General features: G+C 38.1%; 1 protein-coding gene and 1 pseudogene across 1 annotated transcript in view; both read left to right on the forward strand.

The window, feature by feature from the left end:
• Positions 1-56: 56 nt before the first annotated feature.
• Positions 57-2,247, forward strand: LOC132855199 (uncharacterized; annotated as a pseudogene).
• Positions 2,248-7,389: 5,142 nt separating this feature from the next.
• The window catches only part of tmem8b (transmembrane protein 8B), a 124,821-nt gene continuing 114,155 nt past the window's right edge, over positions 7,390-18,055 (forward strand). Inside the window, exon 1 of the mRNA XM_060884259.1 lies at positions 7,390-7,557. Within this exon, the coding sequence (XP_060740242.1) occupies positions 7,473-7,557 (85 nt within the window). The 5' untranslated portion in view covers positions 7,390-7,472. The remainder of the gene's footprint in view (positions 7,558-18,055) is intronic.

An 18,055-nucleotide genomic window follows, 5' to 3' on the forward strand; every position in this document is an offset into this window, starting at 1 on the left:
TGGTCTCTAATTGAACTCTAAATTATATATTAATTCTGCCATTTGCACTGCTTATTTTTCCCCCTGCCCACATCAGCTTCATTTTGGTGTGGACCGCAAGACCTTCTGCCCTTCATTACAACTATCACCAATAGATCCATAGCATCTGGTCAGGTACCAACTACCTTCAAGAGAGCAAGGGTTATTCCCATTCTGAAGAAACCTGCTCTGGATCCATCAGACATCAGTAACTACAGACCGGTATCACTTCTCTCGTTTCTTTCAAAAATTCTTGAACGCATTGTCTTTAATCAACTGTCTGTCTATGTCTCACAGAACAACCTCCAAGACCCCAACCAGTCTGGCTTTAAAGCAGCTCATTCCACAGAGACAGCCCTTTTAGATGTCTCTGAGAAACTACATGCTGCTAGATCAGCCAATCTCTCATTCGTCCTTATCCCCCTTGACCTTTCAGCAGAGTTTGATACGGTCAACCATAAGACTCTCTTAGCCCCCTCAGGAGTCTTGGGATTTGCGGATCAGCTTGGGAATGGTTCGCTTCCTACCTGGAAGGACGCTCATATCAGGTAACATGGAGGGGAGTGACATCTGCTCCACGCAGACTCTCCACTGGCGTCCCACAAGGCTCAGTACTTGGTCCTCTTCTTTTCTCCCTGTATACTCACTCTCTTGGTGAAGTTATTTCCTCACATGGGTTCTCTTACCACTGCTATGCTGATGATACACAACTTATCTTCTCTTTCCCACCCACAGATGCCACAGCTTCTGACCGGATCTCTGCATGTCTGGCAGAAATTTCATCATGGATGACTGCTCATCAGTTAAAGCTTAATCCTAGCAAAACTGAGCTGCTCTTCATCCCAGGTGATTCATCCCCAGGTCATGATCTTGCTATATCCTTGCACAACGATCTGATCTCCCCTTCAGCCACAGCTCGCAACCTTGGGGTAACCATGGACAATCAACTGTCCTTTTCCTCTCATGTTGCTAATGTGACTCGCTCATGTCGGTTTCTTCTCTACAACATTAGAAGGATTCGACCATTTCTGTCCACACAGGCTGCTCAGGTACTTGTTCAGTCTCTTGTCATTTCTAGACTGGATTACTGCAATGCACTGCTGGCAGGTCTACCTATGAACGCAATCCGTCCTCTGCAAATGATACAAAATGCAGCTGCCCGGCTTGTTTTCAACCTGCCAAAGTTCTCTCATACCACCCCGCTGCTGCGATCCCTCCACTGGCTTCCGGTAGCTGCACGCATCAGATTCAAAACACTGATGCTGGCCTACAAAGCCAAAAATGGACCAGCTCCCTCTTACCTCAAAGCCCTCATCACTCCTCGCACTGCACCCCGCACCCTCCGATCTACCAGCACTGCTCGACTGGTTCCACCATCTCTCAGGGTAAGAGGCAAGTATACTACAAGACTCTTCTCTGTACTGGCACCAAGGTGGTGGAACGAACGAACTTCCCCTAGAGGTCCGGACAGCTGAGTCACTGGCTATTTTCAAGCGGCGGTTGAAGACCTACTTATTCAGGAAACACTTCAACTAGCACTTCTTTCATTATCTTTTGCATTTAAAAAAAACAAAAAAAAACAAAACAAAAAAAAACACACCTTTGACACTTTCATTGTAACTTTGAACAAATGTTTTAAACTCATGGTATCTTAAGTATGTAACTTAGTGAGCCAGCATTAATGTATTCAATGTTAGAGATTTAAGCACTTATGTACGTCGCTCTGGATAAGGGCGTCTGCCAAATGCTGTAAATGTAAATGTAAATTTTATTTGGTAGCATGTCATCATAATTTAACAATATCTGTCTGTTTCTTGAGAATAACGTGTGAGTACTGTGAACTTCCTCGTAGGCTGTTGATTATAATTTTATAGCAGCATGTCCTCAAGTGTTGTAATTCATAATCTATCCACAGTATGGGATAGAGTATAGCGATTTGGAAGTGTTTTAAATTGTAATTAATCTGGAAACAGTTTCCAATCTGGCAACCATGATTTCAACATAACCTCTTCTACAGCTGTATGCTTTATAGCCACTTTACTAGTTTGATATTTGAATATAGATCTTAAACATGGATGATACTAAAATAGACCTTTGTTCATAATGATTTTATGTAACAACATTCATTGAAATGGGATGGAAAAGGTGGATTACAAATAACAAAGTTGTTTATTGTGTATTTTTTTTTAACTGGGGGAACCACCACCTTACTTTGCCTCTCTAATTAAACCCAACACCCTTCTAATTATTATTAGAAATTATAATAATTAAAAACAATATATATTTTTTAAAACTAGTTATTTAGTTTTTCTAACATTTCTAATTAAACCCTACATATTTAATTTTATGCTGTCATAGTCGTTTGGTATATACAACCTCAATCTCTGACCAAGTGTTTCCATAATCACATTGAGAGTAATATTAAGCAGGCAGGAATAAGTAGGACAGTTACAGTTACTGTGTAGGTTTGAATAGAATGTTTCTCATCTCCAATCCTACCAAAACGATGGAGTATTGGGTCTCCAGATATGCTTGTGACATCAGTACAGACGATGAAGAGGTGGAGAGTAACAGCTGCCCTGAGCACATCAATAATCTCTTGTGGGTGGAGGAAACTTTAGGAATATTTCATGCTGCATCTAGAGTTCCTCTGTCTTACTGTGACAAGTGGTGAGGCCCATGCAAAAGACCTGGAAACAGTATCATTTACAGCCACTAGATAAAGCTTCTCTAGTCAAATAATAGTAAATATCCTACCTGAGCCTTTACAAGCCCTATTACTGTACCTTCATCCAAGAAAATCATTAATGTTGAATAATTCAATCATTAATGTTGAATCTTTTTTTCCTGTTACAGTGCAATGTAAGACTTATTTATTTATTTATTTCTCTGCTTTCTGTACATGTTGGATTGCTACACTGAGCATGAAATTCCTGAAAAAGTTGAACTCACCTCGACAGCTGCACAGTTACGACACCTCATTACGCTTCTTCTGTTGTACTTCTAACTCATTTTCCAGCTTACATTCAACACTGTTCAGGTCACTACAGCTCTATTCAATGTAAACAAGCTGTATTCAGAACCTCAAGTATATTAAGTAAATTAAGTAAATTATAGTTCAAATTTGCAAGAATCATAGAATTAAAATGGGTTTGAAATATTTGAAAGTTTTGTTTTCAATAGCCTTGGTGTGTAGGTGTAATACGAGGATTATCAAATCTAACCATGACCAGCTATAATATATTTTTAAGCAAGATAACAATAACAATAAATAAATAATGATAAAAAATAACAATAATTAACATATGTACATGTAGACAATAAAGCAAAACTTGTATTTACTGTAGATTAACCCTTAGCTTTAGTTCATCTTTTGGTTGAATGTCACCTTAACGTTTCATAGATACAGAACAAATCCTAGGGGGGCACGGTGGCTTAGTGGTTAGCATGTTTGCCTCACACCTCCATGGTTGGGAGTTCGATTCCAGCCTCCGCCTTGTGTGTGTGGAGTTTGCATGTTCTCCCCTTGCCTCTGGGGTTTCCTCCGGGTACTCCGGTTTCCTCCCCCGTTCCAAAGACATGCATGGTCGGTTGATTGGCATCTCTGGAAAATTGTCCGTAGTGTGTGAATACGTGAAGGAGTGTGTGTGTGTGTGTGCCCTGCGATGGGTTGGCACTCCGTCCAGGGTGTATCCTGCCTTCATGCCCGATGACGCCTGAGAGGCACAGGCTCCCCGTGACCCGAGGTAGTTCGGATAAGCGGTAGAAAATGAATGAAGAACAAATCCTAAACATTTCTTAATGGTCACAACTGCTATACTAAAGCAAAACTATTTTTGTTTCTATGTTTAGACCATTAACATTAAAATGTATGTACTGTTATGAAATTCAATTCAATTCAAGTTTGTTTTCTATTGTGCTTACAGAACATAAACATAATACACACGTAATATTATACAAAGATTTAAAATTTAAAATTAAAGATTAGTATTAGATTTTAATTTTGTTTGAATTTATCCCCAGTGAGCAAGTCTGAGGTGACTGTGGAAAAGAAAAACTCCCTTAGATGGAAGAGAAAGAAACCTTGAGAGGAACCAGACTCAAAGGGGAACCCATCCTCATTTGGGTGAACCTGGAGGGTGTGATTATAAATATACAGTCTGACAATTGTGTATTGATGATGAGGATTTGTCCTCAAAGACCACTAGTAGTTGGCATCTCTGAATACTTCATAGCGGAATCCAACTGGATCTGGTACATCTATAGATGCCTCAGGTTTCTCACAGGGTTGGCCTCATATCAATGAAGGTCCAAAATGTTTATGAGACGGAACACAGCTGGAGCTGGTACAATCTCTGGATGCCTCGGGATGGGTAGAAAAAGAGAAGCAGTGGAAAGGAATTAGCATAGCTGCTATTCATAATGTTAGCAAACACTAGATAATAATGTGCATTTGATCAGATGTACTAGAGCAAAAGATTATGGGAACCATATGTGTATGCCTGACTAAAGAGATATGTCTTTAATCTATATTTTTAATGGTGCTATTTTAATTTGCACCATTAAAATTGATAAAAATTGGAGCAGTTTATCAGTGTGTGGGCTTCTTTTTATTTATTTTTTGTTGATTATTTGGTGCCCAGCACCTGTACCCAAACATTTTTGGGGTTTTTGGATGTGCAGTCCTCCTTGCAAGCTTTTAATCTATATTTCCCAGACTGGGAAAGTGTGTCTGAGCCTTCAGGAAAGCTATTCCAAATTTTAGGAAATAAGAAAATGTACTACTAAAATCTACTGCCTATAGCTATTGCCTTTGATATTCTGGGAACTATCAGAAGTTCTGAGTTTTATGATCTCAGAGAGAGTACTGTAACGTGTTAGAAGACTGGTTAGATACATGGGAGCTAAACCATTTAGAACCTTGTACGTACATAGCAGCAGTTTGAAGTCAATTCTGAACTTAACATGTAGCTAGTGTAGAGATTATAAAATTGGAGATATATGATCATATTTTCTTGTCCGGGTAAGAACCCTGGCAACTGCATTTTGGACTAACTGTAGCCTATTTATTAAAGATGCAGGACAACCATCTAGTAATGCATTACAATAGTCCAGTCTAGAGGTCATGAATGCATGAACTAGCTTCTTAGCATGAGATAAAGATAGGATGTTTCTTAGCTTGGCAACATTTCTAATGTGAAAGAAGGCTGTTTTTGTAATATGGGCGATATGATTCAAAAGTTGCTGTTTAATATAACACCCAGGTCTTTCAATGTTGATCTAATAGTAACAGTACATCCCTCTAAATGGAAGTTGAATTGTGAGAGCTTCTCTGTACTGGTATTTGGACCAATAAGTAATATTTAGAAGTATTATCAGTTTATAAGTAACATTTAGAAGCCTTCTAAGTATAAAATAAGACTTCAGAATTTAACAATAGAAAATTACAGGTCATCCAATCTTTAATATCTTTAACACGCTCGGTTATCCTAGACAATTTACATATTTCATCTGCTTTTGATGAGATAAATAACTGGGTATAATCAGCTGAACAATGGAAACTAATCCCCTGCCCTCTAATGATATTTATATGAATGTATATTGAGAAAAGCAGAGGTCCTAAAACTGATCCTTGAGGGACCCCATAATTAACTGGAGGATTCTCCATTTAAATCTACAAAATGGTATAGATAGGTAGGATCTTGTCTTATATATATGTTGTATAAATATTTAAAGTACTGCTGTAAATATCTGTTCTCCATCCTGATTTCATCTTGATATTTCTAGATGTCTCAGCCAAAAGACCAGAATGGATTCATCATCATTTCTCAGTATGTTCATGCTGGTCAAGCTGGCCTCTCAGCATGATCCTGTTTCCTCACAAGCTAAACCAACCATAAGCCCAACATGTTCCATTTTGCCCCTTAAATGGTCTTGCTCCCAATATTCTAAAGGCTAAATGAGGCTATACTATCACCAAAACACATAAGTCAATGGATCAAAATCTTCCCTTTCTGAAAATAGGTAGTGCTTTCTTAATAGTGATGGGTATGCCATATAGAATTTAAATCCCAGGTTGGTCTTTTGACTGTCAACTTCTTCAGGAACCACGATCCTAATCGAATCTCAAGACTTTTGTTGTAATGGTGTAGAGCAGAACTGTGTTGTACCAGGCAGCAGTGATGCCTCACAGTTCTGGCTCCCAGGTTCAACCCTGAGCTCTGGTTATTTTCTGTATGGAGTTTTGTAAATGTTCACCATGTCCATGTAGATTTTCCTCCAGGTTCTCCAGATTCTTTGTATATTCCAAATACATGGTAATAGATGATTTCTTTACTCTAAATGGTCCCTATGGAGGATTATATGTGGGCATGGTGCTTTACAATGCACTGACATCCAATTCAAGATGTACAGTATTCTCAACTTACATCCAGTGGGCAGGCCATGAATACACCGCAACCATGACCAGGGAAAAGCAAAGCAGTTGCTGAAGATGGAAAAATGTGTATGTGTAGGCCTATATCTAATGACAGTAAAGTCTGAATTGCTACCAAACAGCTACTGAGGTAATATTATGGGCTATAATGACTAGGTAATATTAGTTGTGAATATAATAATAATAATAATAATAATAATAATAATAATAATAATAATAAAATTGAATAATATTTTAAATTGTGTGAATTCCAGATGCAGGGTCCAATCAGATTTATAAACAGTTATTTATATAAAAATAACTACTTTTAGTCTCTGTGCAGTACATCGTTAATTTGTTAAAGTAAGGCATGTGCTGTTTTTTGTGTGTGAAGGTAATAAATCCTTTTATCAGTCCACTCCAACAGAGCTGCGGGCTTCAGCGACTCCAGTAATCTGATTTAAACAAATAACCTTTTCCTCATGTTGTGCTGTAGGGGGCAGCATTTATCTTCTATATACAATAAACTTACCAACTACGATGCAACTATCAGTTGATGATTAAAATAAAGACATCACTATTACGCACTTTGTAGACACTCTTTATATAAAGTTTATTCTTATATAACTTTAAGAGAAAACGTTTATATTTGTTAATATCATAAATGAGTGAAAAAAATAAAATACGAAGTTTAAAACAATACCAAAAGTATTTTAAAAACTTTTTTTGAAAGACGGATAAAGCTTGAAGCTCAACGGCGACAACAAACCCACGCTAATTTCCTCTAATTCCGCGTATCGGGTTTGACTGAAGGTTTCCTCCTTCAATGAACTACTTCGAAAAGAGAAAACCATCCAATCCCAACTGCAGGGAGGAGGAGCCTTCTCGGAATCGCTCCCCACGCCACCCCTCCTTCCACCTGACGTCATGCGCGAGCGGCCGGTCCGTCGCGAGACGCGAAGATGTGGACGGGCGCGGTAATATAAACTGGCGGCCAGCCGCTCTCGGAAGGTGAACCTCTGGTCGTTTTTTAATCGCGATGCGGCGGCTCGGAGATGTGAGGTCGGAATCGGGCCGCCTGCAGCTCCTTGTGCTCGTTTCCGCTCATCTTTGCTCCATCACAGGTGAGTCCGTTACCGCGAGATGTCCGGTGTTGATGCGGAGGAGCTGTCCTTTGTGCTGGTGCTGAAACACTTCGCTTAATGTCGCTGGTAGCAGTAGCAGTGCTGTTGTTCCGGATGTTTTAATTGCTCATCGTGTAGTTAAATGAACGTTCCTCGGTGTTGAAAATTCACAGTTACGACTAGTAGCGCTCGCTTTATGTTCTCCAAGCTTTACTTTTACTGAAAAGCACCGATCTGTACAAATAAACTGGCAAACAAAGTGAATATAAGGTATTTCCGAAGTAGTGCATCATTATAAACATCAACATTAGAGACAACGCTGATAAACTTAGCTCTGTCCTCCTGAAACACACCAGTGTACTGAATATTTAGAAAAACATTAAAAGTCAAGACAGATTCACTAGAGGATTTTTGTCACCTTTATACCTTCCTTCCTATCTATTTCTATTGCTGCAAAGGAAAAGCGTGACATTTAAGTTCTTACACACACATTAAACTATGAGATCTAAAGTCAATAAGACAGCTTTTAGTCAAAGCGCCTCATCATCATGTAGTGACTTACACAAACATCTAAAACTAATCATTCATTAATCATTATTCGATCTTAAGATATATATGTATAAAGGAATTGTTTTTCCTTGCTGTTCTAAGTGTTATTTGTTATATCCTCTCCCTAAATATAGTTTGCGTTAAATGTTGTTATACCTTCTTTGCCAGGGCTTTTTTTTGTCTCAGTATGACCATCCTTAAATAAAGATGAACAAACAAACAAAAATGTAAACTAAACAAAAACAAACAATAAACAGAAACTGTAGCATATGTAAAGAAATTCCTTACACAACAAAAGTCTTCTTTGTTACATGTACACCTGCAATCCAAATGAGCCGATATTTATTATAAGTAAATTATTAGAGCAAATCGTTTCTCTTTCAGCCTGTGTAATTTTAATTCCAGAGAAGACACTGTTCATGGTTTACAATGAAATGTAGATCATTTGTAAAGATACAGACAAAGATAGCAGATGAGATACCAGAGTGAGACAATAATAACCTTTGCAGAGTGATGGTGATTAATAAATCCCACTGTTGACATTAGCATCTATGTAGAGCGTATCATGTCCCTCTATGTGAAGCTTAATACATACATGAAATGAAAGTGTTCATCTGAGACTTAAACCCTGGTGGTGTTAATTCAACATTAGTCCATAAGAAAATTGACTTTTCTTTCATTCCTAGGAGAAAAAAAAATCCAGCATGTTATACATTTCACATTAGGTTCATCTGCATGATTAATGCCTTAATGCTTAATGCTTTTTTCTATAAAGGGATCTGCGTAGAAGCTTTTCTAAAAGCAATCCCTCCAAATACACCAAAGAGCCCAAGGAGGAGGTAGATGGAACCTTTTTTTCTAAGAATGTGGAAACTGGCTCTGGCTCTTGCAAGGCAGAGATCTACCAAATGTAACAATCTTATGTTCAAAAGCTGAAAATTATACGTTGGGCTTAATATCACAACATCAGTTCACAACTTATAAGGCAGCCTTTAAAATGTCAAATGGAGGAGAATTGCTGGTGAATTGCTTGGATCACCTCATGCTGTGTGGTTTGTATCAGTTTACGTCTTTAATTCACAGTTGTAAATATCTGCGTGTTGTACATTAATAAGCAGTGAATATTGGTTTAACAGTACTTAAGATTTCAGTATTGAACTGAAGTGTGATTTCAACCAAATATAGAATTATTACCACACAGTATCCACTGAAAGAGACTGCTATCAAGTTGAGTGTTGAAACAAATTCATAAACACTATTGAACTGATAAACAGTGCAACGAGTGATATGTGACAGTGAGGGAACACAGAAACCATACGCAAAGCTCTTGCGTTTACTCACATTGATTGCGGTATCGATGAGTAGCTAGAGCAGAGTGATCCGCAGAGGCACACATAACCACGCTAGAATGATAAGCAGCATGGTCTCATGGGAGAATGAGTCACAGCAGACTGAACGTGGCAGTTTAATCAGATAGACTTCCATGGAGAAACAGATGTCGGTAAAGATCTGTGTGCATATGACTTTGTTTCAGAGAGGACTCTTCTGCCTTACTGCTCTGTGTGCCCATATTGCTTAGATAGACGGGTGGCAAATTAAAGAAATACCAATATGATGTGACTTATTAAGGTGTCAAACCACCATGAGCTGACAGAACAGATTGAATGTGTTGTTAGGCATAGATTCAAATCATACTTCTTAAAGATATTCCTTTAATTGGTGTTTGTTCGAAAGAGCTGTCTAACAGGTCACTCCAGAATCACCCTTAGCAGTTCATTAAGGTTGAGATCAGTGAACAGTGAAGAACGTAGCATATGAATTACACCATGATCTTAGTCATCAAACCATTCAGTAAGCCCCAGTCCCCTTGTGTCCTGTGCTTGGGGGTGGAGTCATCCTATAAGAGACCACTCCCATCAGATCAGAAATGTTTCCCAATAGGCAGAAGAGCTTTGTATTCTTTTGTAGTGACACTTCATTCTAAAGAAACAAGTAGAAACAAAACACATAACATAGCCACCAATCTTTTCCTTTAATTTGTCACCCACCTGTACAACATCCTTGGAGCATTTTTATTAGGCAAGAGTGGAAAGAAGGAGAAATAGGAGTGGAAGAGAGAGGAATGCTAGTACAGTGGTAGCATTTAATTTTGTTTTCCGGGTTAATGTGATTTTGCGCTGTTGTTTAAAAACTCATGAGAATAATTCAGTCATGTAAAATTTCCCTTTGACTAATATTCACAGTCTTGGTAAGATCTTAAAAAAGCTCTGTTTAGATCTATTTTTATTTCCTGTTGTTTTGGAATTTGAAACCTAAGAATGTTTTATAAAGACTAATGAAACTGTACATACTTAATATACTCTTAGATATGTGCAAATTCTCAAAGAATTCTACCTGAAAACTTTATTGTTAAGAATAAAAACACTTTTGTAACGTAGAAGTTTCAATGGCTTAGTTTTTTTTTTTTTTTTAAATCAGCATCAAGTATAAATACATAAAAATGTATGTATAAAAGCAAACAAAAAAAACCCAAAATCAAAACAACTAATTACCAGAACCTGCAAGCCAGTGAAATATAATTATAAATTATTTTTATAATTATAATTATCATGTTATAATTTGGGGGACACGGTGGCTTAGTGGTTAGCACGTTCGCCTCACACCTCCAGGGTCGGGGTTCGATTCCCGCCTCCACCTTGTGTGTGTGGAGTTTGCATGTTCTCCCCGTGCATCGGGGGTTTCCTCCGGGTACTCCGGTTTCCTCCCCCGGTCCAAAGACATGCATGGTAGGTTGATTGGCATCTCTGGAAAATTGTCCCTAGTGTGTGATTGCGTGAGTGAATGAGAGTGTGTGTGTGTGTGCCCTGCGATGGGTTGGCACTCCATCCAGGGTGTATCCTGCCTTGATGCCCAATGACGCCTGAGATAGGCACAGGCTCCCCGTGACCCGAGGTAGTTCGGATAAGCGGTAGAAGATGATTGAATGAATGAATGTTATAATTTGTAGATTTTTGGAATGATTATTTTCTTACAGATTTATGCAGAATGCTAGGATAGAGCATATTCCTACATTCTTAAAGGAAGAGGTTTTTATCTAGAAGTCTAAATAACTCGCACATTTGTTCCTTTAAGGAAACAATTAAAGGTTTGTTTCTCTGTCAGAAAAGGTTCCAAATAAATGAAATAACTATTCAGTAATAACTATTTAAAGAATCTCTCTGATTTAGAGAAGACATCAAGCAGAGTAACTTTATGAAACTTTGTGTTGTCCTAAGAACCCTTAAAGAGCTATTGTTTTGTTTGCTTTAAAGGTGTGCTCATGAACTTCCTGCTTTACAACAGGTTTTTGGATCTCTTGCCCACTGAGAATAAAAGAGCACCTGTTTTTAGTCAAATCAAGGAAATTACCCAGGAGGTACCTCATATTAAGCAGCAGAAGATTATTTAGTGCTTGTGTTTGCTACGGTATCCCTGGAGCTTCAGGGAAAGTGTGCAAGAGATTAGTTACTTAATCATTGGTGAGACAGACGCACAGCTTGTCTTGGGCTTGTTTTGTTGAATGTATGATCGTATCATGAGGCCGAAAACAATTCATCTGGTGCAAAATCTGTTCCATGTCTTAGAAATCTTATGGTTCGGAAAATGTAAATGAAATTAATCATGAGATTAAATGCTAGGAAGTGTTTATTTTTTTGCGTTCTGCTGGTTGTTGCAAATTAGATATGTTTTGTGCCATCACAATTATTTTGAAATGATTTCTTCGCTCTCTTTAAATTGTCTTTTGTGTCTTTCCTGAAGTAGTTTAAGCAAACAAATGTCTATATATAGTAATTAATATATAATAATTTCTACTGCTAAACATATCTCTTTATCTATCTCTGAATTGTATATATATATATATATATATATATATATATATATATATATATATATATATATGGAATGCACTCAGGTCATATCCCTTGACAACCAGGTAGGAAATTATGTTTAATAGGCTTGTATTTTTTTTCACAAAACCAAAAATCCACACGTGTTTAACTGATTAGTTCTGAGTCCTGTAAGTAGTGTTATGTCATGCATAATGCGCTCATTCACGTAATGTCCAGAACTGGTTAAAACCATGAGATAACCGGCGCCATGAGGACCCCACAGGGAATTTTGGGCATCACTGCTTTGAGCAAACTTGATCAGAATACCATCTGACAAATGCATATTGCAGCACCCTGATTGATGTCATGCCAGAACAAAACTCAATATGTGCTGCACTGAGTTGCTAATCTGGTCTTCAGCAGGAACTAATGGAAGTCTGGCTCTGTGAGCTCGTCGGGCTTGCGGTAATCCAGACAGAGTGAGGAATCTAACAAAAACAGCATCAGCTTTCACTGTCTGGGCCAAGAATATGACCAGTATGTGACAGGGGTGATTAAAAAGGTGATGGCTTGGAGTGGCCAATAAAAGTCAATACCAGATTAAAAATTCAGCAATACAAGTGTGGGTATATACTATATGTAATGATAACATTAATGTGATACATTATAGTTGATTCAGTATAGGTGATTCAGTATAAGTGATTTAATATTAAATGATCCAGTGTAGAAGATTCAGTATAGATGATTCAGTATAGATTAATCTGTTTGCATGTTTATGTGTAGTTGATTTAGTATAAGTAATCCAATATAGATTCACTATAGATGATTTAGTATTGATGACTCAGTATGGATGATACAGTATGGATGATTCAGTATGGATGATTCATTGTAAATTAGGGATGGGAATCAGTGTTACACTGGGTGCTACACACCCTTTGTTTGCACCCACTCACACAGACACACTGTTAGAGTTTCAAGCAACCATGGATAATACAATGGAAGCTTGCAACGATAAAGACTCCATTAAATAGCGCATAGCAAATTTGACTAAATAATGTTTCCACAATGATGTGTTTTGTTTAATTTGCCTTCCATGTTTAAGTGTAATATTCATTATTCTTGAACTGTAGCCATGTGACATGACATGATTGAGTGAAAGACATCACATGAGAAATCACATGAGCCATGATGTTGATAGGAAAAACATTTGGGAGATTAGAGATAAGATTATTTTTATTATTATAAATAATAAGCTTTTTACCTAGCAGTTCCTTAATTACCAATTAACAACGATACAGTTTTTAAAAAAAATATATATTAATGACCAGGAGCGTATGTATGTATGTATGTATGTATGTATACACAGTAGCTACATAAAGCAGCCACAAAACATTAAAACCACTGATGGGTGAAAAGAATAACATTGATTATTTCGTTACAATGGCACCTGTCAGGTTGTGAGATATATTAGACAGCAAGAGAACAGTGAGTTCTTGACATTGGTGTGTTGGGAGCTGGAAAATTGGGCAATCGTAAGGATCTAAGTGACTTTGACAAGGGCCAGATGACTGGATCAGAGCATCTCCAAAACGGCATATGTTGTGGAGTGTTCCCTGTATGCAATGGTTAGGACCAACCAAAAGTGGTCCAATGAAAGATAACCGGTCAGGGTCATTGGTGCTCAAGGGTTATTGGTGCACATTGGAATTGAAGGTTTAGTCTGTCTGGTTTGATCCCACAAAAGAACTACCATAGCACAAATGATTGAAAACGTGCTGTTGTCACAACACACAGTGCATTTCTGCTTGCCATATAGGACTGCATAGCCTTAGACCAGGCAGAGTACCCATGCTGGCTGCTGCTCACATACAACAGTGCCAACAATGGGCATCAGAACTGGACCAATGGAAGAAAGTGGGCTGAGATGTGTATATGTGTATGTTGCTTACCTGGGGATGAGCTGGCATTGGGATGCAACTATAGGAAGAAGGCAAACTGGCAGAGTCAGTGACAATGTTCTGCTGGAAAACCTAAGTTCCTGGCATTGTTGCAACCCAAGTACACCCACAGTCATGGCTATGGTATTTCCTAATGGCAGTTACAAAAATTGTTCAGAAATAGTTAGACAAGCATGACAAATAGTTCAAGGTGCTGCCTTTAAAATCTCCAGATTTCAATCCAATCGATCATCTGTGCGATGTGTTGGACGAACAAGGCTGATCCATGGAGTGGATCGCATCTTTCAGCTGCTACCGTCTTGGTGCCAGATACCAAAGCACACCTTTAGAGGTGTTGAGGAGTCCATACCTTAGTGGTTTTAATGTTAAGGCTGAAATAAATAAATTAAATTAAATTAAATTCTAAGGTGAGAGTTTTCCATTGTACATTGCACTGCATGGTTTAAGCCTCATGATTCAGCCAGTCTATTAATTAGTCCTCTGTGAGTTAGGTGTATATGAGCAGGGACCCCACAGAAATCTGTAATACAGAACTTGTTCAAAATTGGAATTTCATTTAGCTTGTTACAAAGTTTGACTGATGAAAGGCATGAAACCCTCTTGCATCAGTGCAGTCTCAGATGTGTTTCGGGCTCCACTATCACTTGCGCTTCTATATCTGCATTTCACCTCTCTGAGAATCACAGAGCGTGCTGCAAATTTCCCACCAAAATGAGCACTGACAAGCAGCCCTGCTGTGTTAGAAGAGCGTTCATAAGGGTAGAACAGTCTGCATAGCAATCTGTCAGCTCATGCCTCTTGAATTGAGTCATGCTTAAGAGGAGACATGCTAATTTCTTGTGAAACTAGGGCATGCTACAAATCCCACAGAAAAAAAAAATCTCTCTAGAACAATGGGAAAGTATCTGTAGCAAGCAAGACGTTGACAGAGCATAGGTCAGACAATTTCTAACCCCACCATTACTCAGAAGGCATGGATGATTACTCGAGTAGACAATCTGAGTTACTACAGAAAGTCCTTTTTTTTTTTGAACTACAGAAAAGTGGGATTTCACATATTTGTGATTTTTTTAATAGTTGAGCAATTGGATGTTTAGGAATAGAAGTCTTCCCAAAAACACGAATACAATAAATTATTATAATTAGCCATGCACAGCATCCAAGTACCTTTTACTGATGCAAGTGATAGGTGGATGTGTTTATCTTTCTGTCACAGTGGTAGCCCATCACCTAGCAGAGTGAAATTATCTCCTTAAAGTAACACGCCAATAGCAAGACCTGCTTTATTAATCAACGGCCTTGTCATCTCTGGGTTCAGTGTTATTAAACCAGCAATGGCTTGCCCATCCATGAGCTGTCACCTGGGATGAAAAACAAGAAAATTAAAATGACACCAGGTCAAGGCTCATCTATGATCTATGTGAGGTGCAATGAAAAATGCTTTAAGAAAAGTGGAGGCTGTAGAGCAAATCACAAAGAGAATTCATCTAAGCGTGATCAGATTGAGTTAATACACCTGTGTTTTATCCACTTACAAATACAAAGAAGCAAAGGACATAAAAGTATAGTGAAGCTCAGGGAAAGGTGTGGGATGGATAGCAATTTATTAAGCTATAGACAAGCAAATACAGCTCTGGCTATATTATATTGACCTTTCATATCATGTTTGCCTTGTGCAAGTTATTTACACATAATCCAGAGAAGTGAACAGAGCAAAGAAGGGCTCAGAACTCAACCAATTTGCAGCAGATTTCTGATGCTAAATGGCAAGCTTTGTTTTGTACCAGCCCATGCTGAGCTGACACTTGTGTACTCGCGTGAAGGGCACATCCTGCTCCAGAGGGCTATACTGTCAGCCTCTGCTCCTCTCGCCGCCTGGGTCTGGCATTAGAGCCGCTTTGCTAATTACACTCATCCTCGCATATCCGGTCCCTCGCTGACTCACCAACTGCCACTAGGGAAAAGAGGTTTCCATTTTCTGTCAGGACCATGTTCTCTCTCTCTCTCTCTCTCTCTCTCTCTCTCTCTCTCTCTCTCTCTCTCGCTCTCTCGCTCTCTCACTCTCTTTGTATCTCATGCCCTGCATCTGCCTTTTGTCTGCCTCTGTCATGTATTTCATGCAGCTTTGGTAAAGGTTACTGCAGCGTGTTTCTCCCATCCTCAGGGAAACATTAATTATCAGAAGTGTGCAAAGAGTGTACAAAACTTTGCTTTTGGGGCTCCAAATGAAAGCTTTCTTGATTGCGGTCCATGTCAAGACTAATGACAGAGTAGTAGCTAACGGTTTAAGGAGAGAAAGAGTGAGAGATAAGATTGAGCTAAATTGCCACTTAGGCACCCCATTTGGAAAGGGCTTTTAGGAACCTTCTGTCTAAAACAGCTTCAAATAAGGTTGATAGCACATGTATGCAGGTGGTGGGGAGGTACGTAGGAGGTGAGTGCTTGAGTACATACCCCTTTACTCAGTGATGCCCTTTTGTATTTTGTTACCTTCTTTGAAGGAGCATTTGATCCTTCAATCAATCAATCAATCAATCAATCAATCAATCAATCAATCAATCAATCAATCAATCAGTCAGTCAGTCAATCTGTCAATCAATTAATCAATCTGTCAATCGGTCAATGTAATCAATCAGATAATCATAATTTATTTATAACTGAAAGGTCTGACTGTCTCACATGACCTGATGTTGTGCTCCAGCTATAACCTGTGACCCTACATTTGTTGTATTAGTTTCTTGAGCAAAACCTATAATAACCATCACCTGCTCAGTTCAGTTGAGGTCGCTTTGAATAAAATTCAAATGAATACATTCGTGTTCTGGTTAGAGATAGTGAGCTTATTGAAAAAGATTCACACCCTTAACTTTTAATACAGAACTTTATGCCAGTTTCACTTTAACCTTGCTTCTCATTGGTTACTTGAGCCAGTTCTGGGAAAGGATCTTTACTTTTACTCAAGCATGACACCATGGTTCTTTATAAAAAAAATCTGTCAGCATTCCAGTCTACATATAATGGCGAGGCGGCTCTGTTGCATCAGTTTTCCTGAAGAACTGAGGCATGGCTCAAGTCTAGTCAAATTCTGTCTTACCAAGGTTGCTGAACCATGTGACACATGAAACTAGGAGACAGGACCTAGCTGTAGAGAGTGATGATTATTAGCAACAGTGAATTCAAAACCTAAATCGTTGTACAAGTATGAGAGCAAGAAAAAAAACACCAAAAAAAAACAACAATTTTTTAAAATCTAAACAAATCTAAACTAAAATTCACAATTCTGTGGACACTAGAAGAAAACCACCATATCCAGGAAGCAGAATTAGTAAAAAATATATATATTTTTATTATGGTCATCTATTATCATCTATTAAATATTAATACATTCAGTAGATATCTGCTGTTTATAGATAAGCAGAAAAAAATTAATAGTAATTATACTATATTTTGCCATTTTTAAATGGTTTATTGATTCATTTTCTATAACAGTGTGTCTCATGCAGTTGTTGATATGGTGAACTTTTCTGTCAGGAGACATGTTTGGAAGGAGTCCCCAATGTCTGCGTTTTGTAACCGTCAAAGTGTTTCTTCGCCTTTTCATGTTCCAGCACAAGAAAGTCTTTAGGGCTGAGCCATTTTTTTTGTGTTTTCTTGGTCCAATGACAAGCAGTATTTTTTTTGGTCTATTAAAATGCAGGACAGATAAAAAGAAATGCTAATGAGGAAACAATATACTACAGTATTGGTAGAGAAGTAGCTGGTGAATGTGCAAAACAGATTGAGATGAAATGATTGGTGTTTGTTATTATTAGCATGTCTTTCTACATTCAGCAAGCAGGTGTTCTCGGATTTAATGGTATCACGATCGCAAAGTCAAACAAACTACAATATTTGAAGGAGCTTGCTTAATTTTTAAAATTAGATTGTAGATTTTTCATCACAACACACATTCTGCCAAAACCATCTTCAATTCACATGCATAACAAATTTCGCAAAAAAAGCTACAGAAAAAACAAGCACTTTTTTCCACAACACACAAAATACCTATGAAACCTGGATTGCGTAAGGAAGATCAGTGTAAATTTTTAAAGTAATCCAGAGCCATCGAAATAAGATTGGTTT

The sequence above is a fragment of the Tachysurus vachellii genome, chromosome 12 (assembly GCF_030014155.1).
Source record: "Tachysurus vachellii isolate PV-2020 chromosome 12, HZAU_Pvac_v1, whole genome shotgun sequence".
Classification (NCBI taxonomy): Eukaryota; Metazoa; Chordata; class Actinopteri; order Siluriformes; family Bagridae; genus Tachysurus; species Tachysurus vachellii.